At 30.2% G+C, this 15,704-nt stretch overlaps 3 protein-coding genes across 3 annotated transcripts in view; 2 read left to right on the forward strand and 1 right to left on the reverse strand.

Annotated features, from left to right (window-relative positions):
* Positions 1–893, reverse strand: part of LOC105625195 (odorant receptor coreceptor) — a 6,686-nt gene extending 5,793 nt beyond the window's left edge. The window contains exons 1-2 of the mRNA XM_012206539.1: positions 759–893; positions 121–504 (exon numbers count right to left, since the gene is read on the reverse strand). Of these exons, the coding sequence (XP_012061929.1) occupies positions 121–504; positions 759–893 (519 nt within the window). The remainder of the gene's footprint in view (positions 1–120; positions 505–758) is intronic.
* A 2,851-nt stretch (positions 894–3,744) lies between these two features.
* On the forward strand, positions 3,745–7,349 carry LOC105625725. The gene is made up of 6 exons (XM_012207048.1): positions 3,745–3,796; positions 4,448–4,854; positions 5,269–5,422; positions 5,607–5,795; positions 6,727–6,971; positions 7,314–7,349. The coding sequence occupies exons 1-6, from the start codon at positions 3,745–3,747 to the stop codon at positions 7,347–7,349; spliced, it is 1,083 nt and encodes a 360-aa protein (XP_012062438.1).
* Positions 7,350–8,196: 847 nt separating this feature from the next.
* On the forward strand, positions 8,197–15,450 carry LOC105625205 (alpha-tocopherol transfer protein-like). The gene is made up of 6 exons (XM_012206550.1): positions 8,197–8,214; positions 12,541–12,679; positions 13,032–13,191; positions 13,308–13,413; positions 14,043–14,406; positions 14,705–15,450. The coding sequence occupies exons 1-6, from the start codon at positions 8,197–8,199 to the stop codon at positions 14,854–14,856; spliced, it is 939 nt and encodes a 312-aa protein (XP_012061940.1). The 3' UTR covers positions 14,857–15,450.
* The last annotated feature ends 254 nt before the right edge of the window (positions 15,451–15,704 follow it).

Here is a 15,704-nt window from a genome sequence, read left to right on the forward strand (position 1 = left end):
ATATATAAATATAATTCAAGTATAATTAAATTATCTTAAAGATTTTTCCTTTCCATTTTCAATAATTTTTAATTTTCCTTGTTGAGGGAAAATATGTATTTTATAAATTTGAATTATTACCTGAATAATTGTCGTCTCATTCGTAATTGGATCTACGAGTTTCCTAATCGGATGTTCAAAGAAAGTAAGAGTAGTCCAAGCTACCGCAGTGAGCACGGTTGTGGCGCCGACCAAGAAGAGTAGCAGTCTCATCTTCTTCAAAGCGATCGCATGGTATCTCGCATTGCTCTCGGCGAAGAGCGGATGTGTATTCGGATTGTTCCATATCGCCCACGTTCTGTAAAAGTACTTGCTCCTGATAGCGAAATAAACGATCTTGACGATACTGTGCGTGAAGAAAAGGAGAGTAATTGTGTTGGCCGTGAGATCGTCGACGTCGGCGCTTTCGATGATCAGATTCACTGCGCACAGGCCGAATTGTAACAGCAACAGAAATAGATTTGCCTAGAAAAATAGTTTTTACGACGTGCATGTACGATTTAGAGGATCTTTACTCACAGATATGAATCATTAATTTTAATGGTATTGATTGTTAAAATTATTAGACCTAAAGCTATTAGATATCTTATCAAAATATTATTATCAAATTCAGGCTAAAGAATGTCGATAACTTCAATTTGATCAGACGAAATTAAATTTTGTTATTTGGCGAAAATTTTATCTAACAGTATTATATGTTGAAACTCGTGATTACTTACACAGCAAAATATTTTATGCAAGTATTTGGACGAATTGTCGTCATAATAGTTGAATACGAAATGTCCAAACATCTTCATAACCCTTATGTTGGGCATGAGATCGGCCACTAGGCCCTGTTGCTTCATCTTCATCATCTGCGAGCAAATTACACGAGTTGACAATTTATTATTAAATTATCAAACGCTCTTTTCGTGGAATTGTCATTAAAATTCGTTGGCAACTTTAAAATTCGCTCACTTAGAAAAAAGTTGTTGTTTTAAAAAAAATATTATTGATTCAAATAAATACGGCGGACACTGACTGTCAAGTAAATATTTCATAATTCAAAAGAATAATATATTTTAAATTACAAGAATTTTAATAATATAGTTCACATATATTTAACATATATATAAATATGTAGCTATTTTTTAATGTAGGTTCTTATTTCGCGTAAAAAAACATGATTTGTATTATTTGTCACAAGGCAGTTATTATGTAAATGACTATACGCATGAAATCACAAAGTAGTTATGTAAATGAAACTTTTATAACTCTTCTTTTGCATCCAATATATCGCTAATTAATGTGTTTTTTATACAATGTAAATCGCGATATATAAATTACAATTATAAAAATTGATAAGACTTTTCTAGGTAGTTTTTAGAGTTTTTTCTAATTCATCATCAAACAATACAAGATTCGAACAGAAGCTTCCTGTTTCTCCAGGCATGCGCTGTATTTTCGTATTTATAAATAAAAGATGTCCGAATCTTTTTACATTTTTCGGATACTTTTTTGAACTTTCACGTTTTTGTTCAGAAAATACCTGTTTTGAAGTAAGAGCGAAGGCCCTACCTTGATTGCTTTAACTATCCAAGATTACAGATGTCCAAAAGCGAAGAATTCAATCGGAACTCCGCGACCAATTTATGATGCGGCCTTCAGCGCCTCGCGATTACGTTGCAGCAATCTTGCCAAATATATCAGAAGAACGAAGAAGAGCAAACTAACTAGCCGGCCTGCCATCAGTCGTTTTATGGCACAAACGGTTTTGTGTTGCGAATGATCTTATCTCTCCGACCGAGGCCCAGGTACCCTCTACTTCTGCCTTCTTGTTTAACCCCCTGGTTATGACCTGACCGCTACCACTACTCCGTCGATGTGAAACCCCTTCCAATGGGGTAGGTACCAAACGTGGACCAATCGGGGCCCGGTAACCAGGCGCAAACCGCTTCGTCGCGTTGCGCGACGTTCTTCCGACGCCATATCGCTTCTTACGTCGTCCCCGAGTTGCACGGGGATCTATAATCTTCTTAATAATTTAGTACACCACCGCTATGCTCCGTGTAGTTTTCAACGTAAAGAAAGTTTTACGAAGAAAACAATCTAAAGTCTCAAGATGCCTAGAGCAGGGGTTAGCAACTGGTGAAACGAAACTTCCGCTAAGATCGCCGTATATCAACGCGCAATGTCGATTTTCTGAATATTATTCTAGAACACTTTGCGAATCTTTGTGACCCTTATTACGATTCTTTTGTTAATATTAGTAATTATTAGCTAGAAGATAATGCCTCTCGTACTTTCACGATTGTATTGATGTTAAATAAAAAGTTTAGCTTGCGTATTGTAGCTACAAATTATCAACTTATCTTCTTTCTATCATACAAAATTTCATGTTTTTCCTAAAAATATTTACAAATTAATTATTATATTTTTATATATATCAATTTTATATATCTTAAGGATCTATTTCTAGTATTTTTTTTAATTAATATGCAAAATTATCTTCAGAGAATAATTTTGATTTGACAGATTTGGATGGAGTCAATTTTCTCTGATAAATTTTGTGGAAAATCACTCTCTTTCAACACGCAAAATCTATGTTGAAAAATGTACGTAAATTCTCGCAAATGATATGTAATTTATCAGGATACTTTCATCACATACATCATAGGAGAATCGATGAAAATAAATGATTCGTAAAGTACGAGCGCATACGAAACGAATGACGTAAAACAAATAGTATAAATCGGGCTTAGTTTTATTGTCGAGTGTGACCTATGTAAGCCTCAACGATTAAATATGTCACGTATTGACTTAAAACGAGTGCCGCACCGCAACTTACATGGATAGTACATAGTAAGGAATCCTTCATTATTTAGGGCGATATTACGACCGATGCGACGGTCGATTAATGATACTTTGTGCTGATACAAGGAATAAGTCAAAATTAGTCACCATTGAAGAAGTTATTGATGGCACTTATACCTAGATAGTTTAATCTTTCATTTAAAACGCGAAAGTTCTTTTTCCGTTTAGGGATGTTTTCAAATTCTCACCCGAGTACCAAGAATCATTTTATTCTTGTTGTTCACCGAATGTTAAACAAGAATAAATACTCTGGGAAGTACTCGGGTGGGAATCTGAATGCGCTTCAAGGGACATCCTAAAGACATTCAAAGGACGTTCCTATGGCCTTTGAACATCCATAAATGTTCTCAGGATGTTTCTCGGATAAAGGATGTCCTGTTCAAACTTGTTAATGAATGCAATGATTGATAAAATAATCAATACATATTTGGATTTAAATACTCTTTGGATTCACACGACATGATTTTAAGTAAATCGGAAATCTGCAAATTGTGATGTTTTTATTACTACAAAATAATCCTAATAAGAGAACTTCATGTAACTTATAAAATACTCCTTTGGTCGTTCGGGCAACCGATTTTGTTGATTAGCGACAGCGCAATCTAATTGTTTTTTTGGGAAGAAAACAAGGCGGACGTAGCAATTATCGAGATTGAGCAACGATCTAGAATTAAACTGTATTGCTCTCCATAAAGTCTTTTTTTATAAAAATCCAATCGCGAATTGATTACAAGTGAGTGATGTATTATAAAAATATGTGCATGTGGATAATCTAATGGCGATATAGTGAAAATTTTTTAATTAATTTTGTTAGCAGAAGTCGTCATGTCACGTTTCGGTATCTTTGTTCTAATGTTGTGGTCGCTGATGACGTGCTCCTACGGATTTACGATGGATCGTGCAGGTATCGCATCAATCTTTGCTTTCATCTTCGCTTCATTTGAATAGTCATATTTGTTACTGTAACTTATGACAAAGTGTAAACATGTATCAATCATTTAGTCAACTTATTCATAACCGGTTCTTGTTTTTTACACCAATAAATTTTACAACAGTAAATAATGAGATGCTTAAGATGCTAATACTCTATAATTTATGGATATATTAAAATTATACTTAAAGACAACTTAATTATAAGAATTGACTATAAATGTCAATGCCAATGACTATGTTTAAATACCAATTAACAAAATCTGATTTAAAAACATTAGTTGTTATTGAATTAACATTTATATGATTAGCATCAAGAAATTCTTATATCTGCTAATATTTTATGTCAATAATTAATAATTAATTATTGATATTGGTATAAACTACGGATGTTATTAAAATCTGATTAAATAGTGACGTGTAAACATAATTATTTATTTGATTTTCGGCTTTTATCATTTTTAAAGGCTCGCTATCTTACATTATACTTTTACTTACTGTCGTGATATTTCTTTTTTTTCTTTGTTTTAAAAAAATATACAGCAATGCGTAAATTATTTAAATACGCTTTTCTAAGAACGTTTATTATACATATTGACTAATAATGTATGTCACAACTCAATAGTAGTGTTTGTACCGCCTGCATGGGACACGGCACCGTCCTTGGACACTTATCAAAGAGTATTTGTCGACCCTGCAATGAAAGAGATGCAGGTAACTGGTATGAATAGGATCTTGCAAACTGAAGATACGAAAATATCAGAAAATATGTTAGAAAATCAGACGCGCGAGAAGAAATCAACAACCGAAAAAGTCGAGATGAAACTCATCGAAATGAAATCTATCAATGAAATAGCATCGGCAATGAGGAACGACGCTTCTGATTCTTCTGAAGAAAACATTAATGCTGTTATTACTCCTCGAAATATCATTTTACTCTTGATCGATGAAAGAGACCATGAGAAAAAGGAAGAGAATTCGTGGAAAGATTATAAAGAAAGACTGCCCTTCGCGATTGAAGGACTTCTTCAAGTACTTTCCTATAATTACATTAATCATTTCTATGTCGGATAATTTGATAGAAAATTGAACATCTTTTTCTTTCATTTCAACAAATTTTTCTTTCATTAACTCTCTTTAACTTTCTTTTCTACACTCAATAATAAGTACAAAATAAACTCACGTTCTTACGAAAAAAAAAATATATATATTTAAGTATTTTTATTAAATATAATATTACAAAATAATTAATAGTTTGATAATGTGATACTATGAGGAAGTGACGAGTTTTTAAATATATTAAATTTAAAGAAAGAACTGTAGAATTCAGTTTTTACAATTTTATTTTATATATGTAATCTTTACTATGTACATACAATCTTTTTTAAGCTTATTTACATTGGATAGTTTAAATTCGAGTTGTGTTAAATAAAATTTATATCGTAGAATTGCCGTGATAAAATCGAGAATGCTAATTTCTCTATGGATAATGCGTCTACTTCTGAAAAAAAAGAAAAAGGTTGCAATTGCGAGCGTATCCTTCTCTCGAATATCGAAGAATTGTTATCCTGGGCAACACACACGAGAGGAATGACAACAGGTTTGAAAAAGAAAAAAATGCATAAATTATTGTGCAAGTTTATGTATTGAAATCTTTAAAAATATTAACACAAGAGAATATTAAAAAATATTATATAAAAATGTCTTTCTTTATAAATAATGTATTCTTCCAACATTCGTTAAGTTAATTACTTAAGTTAATTTAATTTGATTTTATGAAACAGGTGCAGTTTCCAGTAGCAATTTCTCGATCCCATTTTTTCCTAAATACGAATCTAGCTCCAATAAGAGTAATGCAAAGTTAGAATTGCGTAAAAGCAAACGCGATTCCAACGACGATTGGCAAGTGATCGATCTTAGTGACCGGACGAGTTCCGTTTCTCCTTTGATTACCAAAGATTTAAAAACAGACGGTGAGTCAGAAGTAGATGTAATTAAAAAAAATATTTTACATGAATAAAGATGAAAAGATTCATAACAGATAACATTAATTAAAGATTAAGAAAAATAAGAAAAAGATAGTAAAAAACAAACATGAAATTCTGATAATTTTAAAGATAATTCCAAATACGAGATATAAAATATAAGATATAAAATAATATCTCGGATGATATATTAAATTAGATTTTGATTATTTTAATCCTAAGTGTAAATAAAAATAGATATATATATGTTGTACACACACAAAATATAACAAGTTGACATTTTAGTCATTTTGACGTAAAATATAATCTTTAATTAGCTTTAATTATCTAATAAAATAAAGGAAAAGATAAAAAAGAAACAAATTTTTTATTTACAGAAGATATAAATTATGATACCACATGGGATATTTTTGATATATTGTCCAAAATAAGAATGGCTTTTTTTCGTTCTCTACTTGAATCATTGCACAAGAACGATGGTGTGTCCAAGAATGAATTTTCATCGCGCAAACAATCCTTTCTTCAATCGACTGCGATTAATTTAATCGATAAAACCATCAGAGAGCTGAAATCTATTCCAAACGATAAAGGTTACATGTTAGTCGCCGTTGTGCCGAGAAGTGAAGGAGCCGCCGCTGTTGATCTTCTTCAACGCGAAGTAATCATTGCGTCAATAAAATCATCAGATTTGACTCGCAAATTCAGAGACATATAAAATATAGTTTAGTAGTTTTTTTTTACTTGAGTATTTTCATTAAATTTTAATCAAAATCAGAAATATATAAATAATAATAAATGAAAACATAAAAAATAATTATTAATTTTTGTAAATATTAATAAGCTTATAATGTTTTTTTTAAATCAATGAAGACTTCTCTGAAAAACACTCTTTTAATCATAACGCAAATCTGTGTTGGAGATCAAATACCCGTTTCATTTGCTGCACAAGGACCGAATTGTCGAATTTTTCGGGAAGCAAGAGTTATTGATGAGCTACCAATTCTAATAAAAAAAGCTATAATTACAAGCAATTGTTTTGATACCGAATGTATGAATCGACAAAGACGCGATATTCCGATTGAGTTACGTTTGTCAACTGGAATCATTTCGCAAGAATTGCCAGCGGAAAAACGAGTTGTTAGAAACATGGACATTGAAAAACTGGTAAAGTGAACCAATTATGTCTTAATAAATAATGATAATGCTTGTTTATCTGTGTCGCAGTTTACTTTAATATTATTGTTTATATATTTAATAAATATATATTCATAAATAACTGTACAATAACTGTACAAATTATTTTACATCTTAAAATACGTAATAAAAAAAGTAGAGCACACAATTGTATAAATATATATTTGACATATATTTAAATAACAATAATAATGCTTTTTTGCTAAATACAAGAGCAATTAATTAAATTAATATAAAATTAAATAAAGAAATAATTAATTAAATAAAATGTAATGATTTAAAATACATTAATTATATTTCATTTTTGTACAGAAAACGGATAAACTGAATGGCACTACGTCAAAGTAGGTTTCTATGTTTGTATAAATTTTATGTTATATTATATTCAATTGAAATATTAATATAAATTATTAATAGCAAAGACTTTCAATAAGAATTAGCCTTCAAATTTTTAATAATCTGATTTGGAAATATGTATATTGATTTTTGGGATAAAAATGACTTTTCTGAAATGACTTTGTATCTTCTGTTTAGAGCACCATAAACACTGAAGAGAAATAATTATATGAAAAAATACAAAGAAATATTCGGCTTCATTGAAGACAATACTATGATCTCAGTACAGTTCTCGATACCATGACTTCAATCCTCGCCAAGGCCGCAATAACATCTTAAATATAGACATAATATTTCGTACTCCGTCTGTATATGTTTTTATTTCTTTATCTTTTTTTTTATTTACTCTATATTTTACTCAATATAGATGAGAATTAATAACAATTTTTATAATATTTTCTTGAAAAAGCATTATAAGAGATAATATTCGAATAGGGCTTTCGAAAGAAAAGAAAATTACGATGTTACGTTGTTATAATATTACAATTAAATCCACGAATAAACTTTGACAAATAAATTGTACCTGTGCGATACATGAGTAATTGCTCTGATAGCATCAGAATTTCCCAAAGGAAAATTAATTTCTAATTTGTGAAGCTGTCTAATCCAAAAAAAGCAAACTCTAATCTACTATTAGCAATTTAAAAAAGGCAGGATTGACTAGTTTCGTATATTTGTGCGGGGTTCACCGCGTGTCTAAACATGTCTTACTAGTTCCAGTCAATTACAAAATCTCACGCGAATGTATATGAAATTGCAACCGGTAATTTCATACACACGCGAAATCTTTCGGTTCGAAATGACGGTCGCCACTCGCGTAATCGTACCCTGGTGCAACAACAACGGCGCAACGTATCCACGAAAGAAAGTAAGACGAGGGCATGAGTGAGTGCAGCCGTGTGTCAGTTAGCTTGTGATTCTATGCACTCGGAAGTGAATATGATAAAGAATTGAGTGTACGATTATCTGTGCGAAAGTCAATAATAAATTCTTGCGAATTATTAATTATTCGCAAAAACAAAGACTTGCGATTTTGTTTGTGTTAATTATCATAATCACACATTACCAATAACCCGAGTTTTTTTGAAGAAAATTTCGTTAATCTTATAAATCTTACCTGGCTATAAATATACGAAAACAATTTGTTAATAAATTGTGTAGTAAAACATATTTAATTAGATTGATCTGATGATATGTACAGAGCGATTAGAAATTATATAAAACATGCGTGTAAAAAAAAAGAAGATTATATCATAATTATATCGTTTTTCCGATTTGATCATTATATCGTTTATATTTGAATACTGAACTTGCTCTTTTCAGCTGAACTTCTTAAATGATTTATCTTTCCTCTTTTTCTCTTCACATTAAAGAAAAAAAAGATAATATTTTTTGTCATTTCTTTTTTGTCACTTTGTCCTTTTTTTTATATAAAAATTGTACATAGAAAATAACTGGAGCAGCTTCTGAGATATGTTACGATTATTTCTTTCTCACTGTTTTTTCTAACGTTAACATATTCACTAAATAATAGCCTATATTCATATGACTAATTGTGCATGTAATGTTGATATCAATCGTATAGTTATTATGCTAGGCCATTAACTTAGCAGTGGTAACCAATGCATTCACAGAGGGTTTTCTAATAATAAGAATAATAATCGTTAATTACAGATAATAATCGTTAATATGACGTTTTTTAACTTTTTCACGTGTATAGTAATATAATCAATTATATGAATATATACTTACTGAAAGAACTGTCGACATTTTTTGTCTTACTTTTCTGAGACATTAATTAAATCAATACAAGAACAGTTTTTTTATATACGTAATTGTATATGGTTTCTTTTTCATAGTGGACGATAGATAAAAGCATTAGCATTCTTAATAATGGATTTCGACGAAAAACGGAGAATATACACGGCGTATACCTGTGAATTTATTTACTCATTATATGCAATCACAATAATTTTGCAATTACTTACCGAGGAATGACGATAGCTAACTTTAATATAATTCCATGATTTTAGAAACTCATGAAATTGTAACGTTTATATAACATGAAAATTCTCGCCTGATGAGCGCGCCTGACTGCTTAGTGCGTACATGATTCATCTTTTTTTGCTCTGATAAACAATAAAATGTGAAACTTTCTTCTGAGAATCGATCAACGTGTCTTTAAGCGGTTCGCATATAAATAAATAAAAAATTATGTACTTTTATCATGTATTTTTGAATTATACATATACTATTAACTTTTTTTAGCTGATGTCAAACATCATGATAAATGTACGTCAACTTTATGCATTGCACTCGCTAAATATTGATCTACATTTATATGAATAATTATACATGTGTATATATATATATGTAGTATTAGCTGTTGGCTTAATTTGGACTCCCCTTTAATAAGATTGAAAATTAAATTAATAATCTCTTCCTCATATAGATAGAAATAAATCTTTATATTAAATTCTTTGTATAAAATCACTAAAATTTGAATATAATTTTATAACAAACAACTTTATATTATTTCATTATAAAATTTCTAGTTTCAGTCTATTATTTTTGGGACGCACACAGACGTTGTATGATATATGAATGTTTGTTTTGCTCTGTTTAATGTCTCTGATATCATTTAAAATGTATTCTTTTACGAAATAAACGGGATTTCTTCTGACTATCTCCCATAAATCAACAGAGCTCGACTAATTTGTTGGTAAAATTTGCCTAAAAAATTGCTAATCAATCAGATTTTCTTTTTACGACATACTGTAACAAGCAAAGAGTGGGGCGTCCCTATGGTATAAAGGAGAACCGGTCCACACACGAGAAGTAATCGTTCCCACTCCGTTGTTCATTTGCCGTCTCTCGAGTTCGCGGCTCCGATCATTTCTCTTTCTGCAAGTATCTGAAAGTCATCGTTTGCGATCGTTGAGTGTCTGTCTGTGCCTGCAAATCGTGTTACACATCGGTCAAGGTAAGTTTGGTTCTCTTTTTTATAACATATATGAAAATCATCTGAGAAACACTCAGTCGGGATCATTTTGCATGCGTATCATATCGCGTTAATATTACTACACAATATTATAAAGTTACATTCAATTAAATTATCTCTAAGGATCCATTTTTTTCATGACTATAAAAAAAATTATGTAACGTGTAAATCAATAAATATCAACATAAATACAAATTATATCTATTTGCAGATAAAATGACATTAAAGTGAATCGGAAATGATTGAAAAATTTTTAATTCAATAATTCAAATAATTTTGAAGTCATTTTGACATCATTTTGATATCATAATGACTTGTTTTGCTTGCAAAAGCATTCCCAAGCAGAATAACAAATTATGAAATCAAAATGATGTCAAAATCATCAAATGATCAAAAATAATCATTAAAAGTCATTTTTCAATCATTTCCGATTCATTTTGATGTTGCCATGATTTGTTTTGCTTGAGTTTACTTCGATCTCAGATTAAAGTTCATATCGCTATCAAGAATGTTATTGGTTATTAAAAATACATTATATATAACAAGATATGTCTCACCTTGCGGTAAGAAATTAAATAAATATATTACAATTATATTATAATATATTATAATAAAATATATTAGTATGGCTTGAAAATTACCCGGACCTATAGAGAATTAAATATCATGCTTAATGTTTATTAAAATATAATAAAAAGAAAAGAGATTGTACATTTAAAATTTAACGCGAAATCATAATTATTATTCGCAATGTCTTATTTAACTCTTCGAATTTTTCTTTAATTTTTTTACAAGGTAAAAAAAGGTTCTTTTTAAGAATTCAGGTTGTCTTCATTTATATACACATTTTTTCCTATACGCCTTTCCTTTCTTCGTTTATATTGCATTTTTTACTCGTCTGTAGATATATATTGCAGATATACTGCAGACACGACACATTAATTTTGTATCATAAATACATCAAATAACCATATGAGAATGTTGAATATTTATAAATTTAAAAACTGAAGATCTTTTATATTTGTGAGAACAGGTTTAAATCTATAAATTAATTTTTTTCCTTAAATATTATTTAAATATTAATTTTCCTAAATCTTTAGAATTATATATTACTATTAAATTTTTTTAAACCTTTGATGTTTAATTAAAATTCAAAATCAGATCTTTGTTTCTCTTTCTCTCTCTCTTTCTTTTTCTCTTTTTCCTACTAATTTGACATTATTATAAATTTCATTTCTATTATATTCAAATTATAATTTTTTGTATTCAATTACAATTTGATGTAGAGATAATAGTAACACAATAGTATCTACAAAATGTTAAAAAAGTACTAAAAAGAATATATTTAAGCCCATTTTTACCACTTTGCAAACGTTGCTGTGCTTAGATAATGTTCTAAGCTTGTCAATAATTTTTTGAATACTTACAGACTTTCACACTTGCCAATTTTCTTGTGCTTTATAAAAAGATAATAGCGATAGTAATCTGATGATCAAGAGCGCTTGCGCCATAATTATTCTAATTTAAAAAATCTTTTGTTTTTCACTTTGTCTTTTTTCAGTTTCAAATTTCTTTTTTTTTTTTTATTTTCTTTAAATAAGTATTTTGTTCTCGAGCTCTGTATGGCGAGGAGAATAAATTTATAGTTTTCTATAATTGCAAGAATATGATTTTATAAATTTTTTCATGATTAAATGGGTCATAAAAAATGAATTTCGAAATACCGCCGTTCCCGAAACGAGAAGGGGTAAAGATTAAGAAACATTCTCTCGGCTTCTACGTACGAAGCCGCGACGAGTTAGAGAAAGTTCGCGTTGAGCAAGCCGCTTTGGTCAGCATTAATTCCTGACATAAGAACGATGGGTATCTCAACCAGTTGTGCAATCCCTGTAGTGCACATTACGCGCATAACACGTGTAACCAAAAAGGAGTCATAGGCATTATACATACGGTCGGGACGATGTTGGATTTATTTTGCAAGTAATTTAATTTTACGCTTTCTAATCCTGAAAATAGAGTACACATATTTATATTTTTTTATTGTAAGAATTCTCGGTTATAGGGAATCCTCGAATTTGTTTGCCTATGTTTGATGTCATATATAGGTATGTTCCTACTTTCTTATTGCGATTATGTTTGTAGATGCTGCTGATACAACCTACGGAGGAAATGTCCAAGCAGATACGAGTGGAATTGAATGAGAATGTAGCAACGCGCGATAAAGATCTCGAAATGATCAAAGAATGGCTCGCTAAGCAGCCGCATTTACCCAAGTTCGATGGTATATGAAATTTTTGTTAAATATATGTTAAATGACAATTATATAATCGCGAAGGCAACTTATTACAATCTGCATAAAATTTTAGGATATTAGAATAAAATCTTATTTATATAATTTTACATACCGCTTATTTTTATATAATTTTATATTATAAAATTTTAGTATATATTTTATTTTAATTTATATTTCATTTTATTTTAATACATTCATTCTCTTTAAATATTTAGAATTCTATTTTAAATTCCGACATGAATTGTATAGATCATCTAAAGTAGGCTTTAAATAGATTCTTTTTTAATTAATTATTATAATAGACATACAGTCATCATGATATAATCTTATCTCTTTTTAGATGATCAAAGAATAATGACGTTTTTACGCGGGTGCAAGTTTTCTTTGGAGAAATGCAAACGGAAACTAGACATGTACTTCACGATGCGCGCAATAGTCCCCGAATTTTTCTCCAATCGTGACATCACAAGGCCGGCGCTGCAAGAAATAATAAAGCTTATGTAAGGATCTCGCAATTGTACATAGTATACATATGGTGATAGTTTAAGATATCGAAATTCGGAAAGAAACGATGCTCCTCTATCTAAACGGTAACCTCTTTGTCTCCTTCCTGCAGACATATACCTCCTTTGTCAGGCTTGACGCACAAGGGATGTAGAGTGATCGTCATGCGAGGAATCGATAAGGATGTACCAACTCCCAATATATCAGAAATTATGAAGGTATAAGGTTTATTGCGGTTTATTTTATTTCGACAAAACTGTACAGACATTTGGCGGAAGCAAAGGCGGAAGGTTTTGTTGAAGTATTTAAAAATTTAGTTGCAAATTTTATAATAATTTTATCACTATCAAGATAATTATGTAGAACATTCAAGTATGATGAGCAGTGCTTCAAAAATTTTGATGTTCTAGCAATCAACTTGAACGTCATGCATAACTATTTGAATGGTTAAAAAAATTATTTTCAGACCTGTATGTACCTAAATTTTTAGATACTTCAGCAAAACTATACGTGGCTTCAGAAATGCTTTCTTCAGTAAAATTCTGTTATGTTTAAAAATGAAAGATCTTGTAAATAATGTGTTGTAAATAAGATCAATTTTATTTACAACACAATCTTTCGTATTAATGCTTAAAAAATACATTTACTAGTGTTATTTCGGTATTTAGTCTGCTGTTCATAAATAACATTATCATGTTATTAATTCTTAATTCTTTTTATATTTACAGTGTTTATAATTGAATTCACTATATCGATTTCGATGATTTTTAAAAATTATTTCACGTCGATACTTTATGTAATATTTCGTATTATGATGTCAGAATAACAGGCATTATTATCATTAAAGATAGTGTTCATGATCGGCGACATTCGTCTGAAGGAGGAAGAACACGGTGTGGCTGGCGACGTTTATATTCTTGACGCTGCCGTCGCGACGCCCATACATTTTGCCAAGTTTACACCACCTATAGTGAAGAAATTTTTGGTCTGCGTGATGGAAGCATATCCGGTGAAGCTGAAGGAAGTGCACGTGATAAACATCAGTCCACTCGTAGACACAATCCTTAATTTTGTCAAGCCTTTCCTGAAGGAAAAGATACGCAATCGCATCTTCATGCACAGTGATATCAAGACGCTATATGATTATGTACCTCGAGAGATATTGCCGACCGAATACGGTGGCAATGCTGGACCCATCCAGAATATACATGGCATGTCAATTTCACTATTTCTATTTATTTGGGGTTTAGAGTGCATTTTGAAACTTAATTTTTAATTTCAAACACAATTTTTTTTTTAGTCTCTTGAGTACTTCGAGAAAAAAAAAATATTAAATTTTCTTTATTAAATTTGTGAAACATCCGACATATAATATCAAAGCGAGGTATTATAATAATAATGGTTATTAAAATAGCAATATGCACATATAGAAAACATCACACTTAAATATCTTTAAGACTTTAAGATGATTTCTCTAACTAATATCATTTCTTTTTCTTTACCTTTCAGATATGTGGACGAAGAAGTTGGAGGAATACGGACCTTGGTTCGCGGAGCAGGAAGCTATGAAGACTAATGAGGCTTTACGACCAGGTAAACCAAAGACGCAAGACGACTTATTTGGTCTTGATGGATCCTTCCGGCAGTTGTCAATTGATTAAGTCGTTTAACGCGATCCGAAATCGTTATGGCGTAATCATCGCCAATGGCAGTCGTTAACTAGATCGTCAGCGTAAACTTCGATGTCGATCGATCATAAACTCCATCCACGATGAAAGCTGAAGCATTTCCGTTTCAAACGACTATAAATGTAACTTTTTGTACGAATTATGTTCGATATCGAGTATCTTTAAAATACTATTAATTTCGATTAAATTCGTATAACTTATATAGTTAAAATATAATATGTTTTTACCGAAAAGCTTGCCAGAAAAATGACAGAGATTCATTAACAGAATATTAGCAATATTTTTCATTTTTTTTAATGCGATAATTTATTTATTTTTTTATAATTGAAGACGTCATTGATTATAATTTATTAGATGATAATTTTAAAGAATCTAAGGAAACAAAATTTACCTTTTTTGTACAGATATTTTTCTTTTTATTCAGCTTTCCTCTCCATCAATTTTTTTCAGATAATACCGTTTGTGTTTTACTATTAAGGCACATAGAATAATCGAATTTTAATATTTTGTTTTATATAATAAAATGATAACTACTTTATATGTAATCATATTAAAATTGGCGAAACATAAAAATTATGTTTTACTTTGTCTTCTAAATTAATTAAGTTTAGAAATTTTATTGCCAAAGTTGATTCTTAGAAAGGGTAATATCTCAATATAGAAATATTGTGATATAATGTTTAGTCAAGCAGTACGTTAGAATATACCGCACTTTTTACACACACACACACACACACACACACACACACACACACACACACACACACACACACACACACACACACACACACACACACACACACACACACACACACACACAC

The sequence above is a fragment of the Atta cephalotes genome (genome assembly GCF_000143395.1).
Source record: "Atta cephalotes unplaced genomic scaffold scaffold00003, whole genome shotgun sequence".
In the NCBI taxonomy this organism is placed as follows: domain Eukaryota; kingdom Metazoa; phylum Arthropoda; class Insecta; order Hymenoptera; family Formicidae; genus Atta; species Atta cephalotes.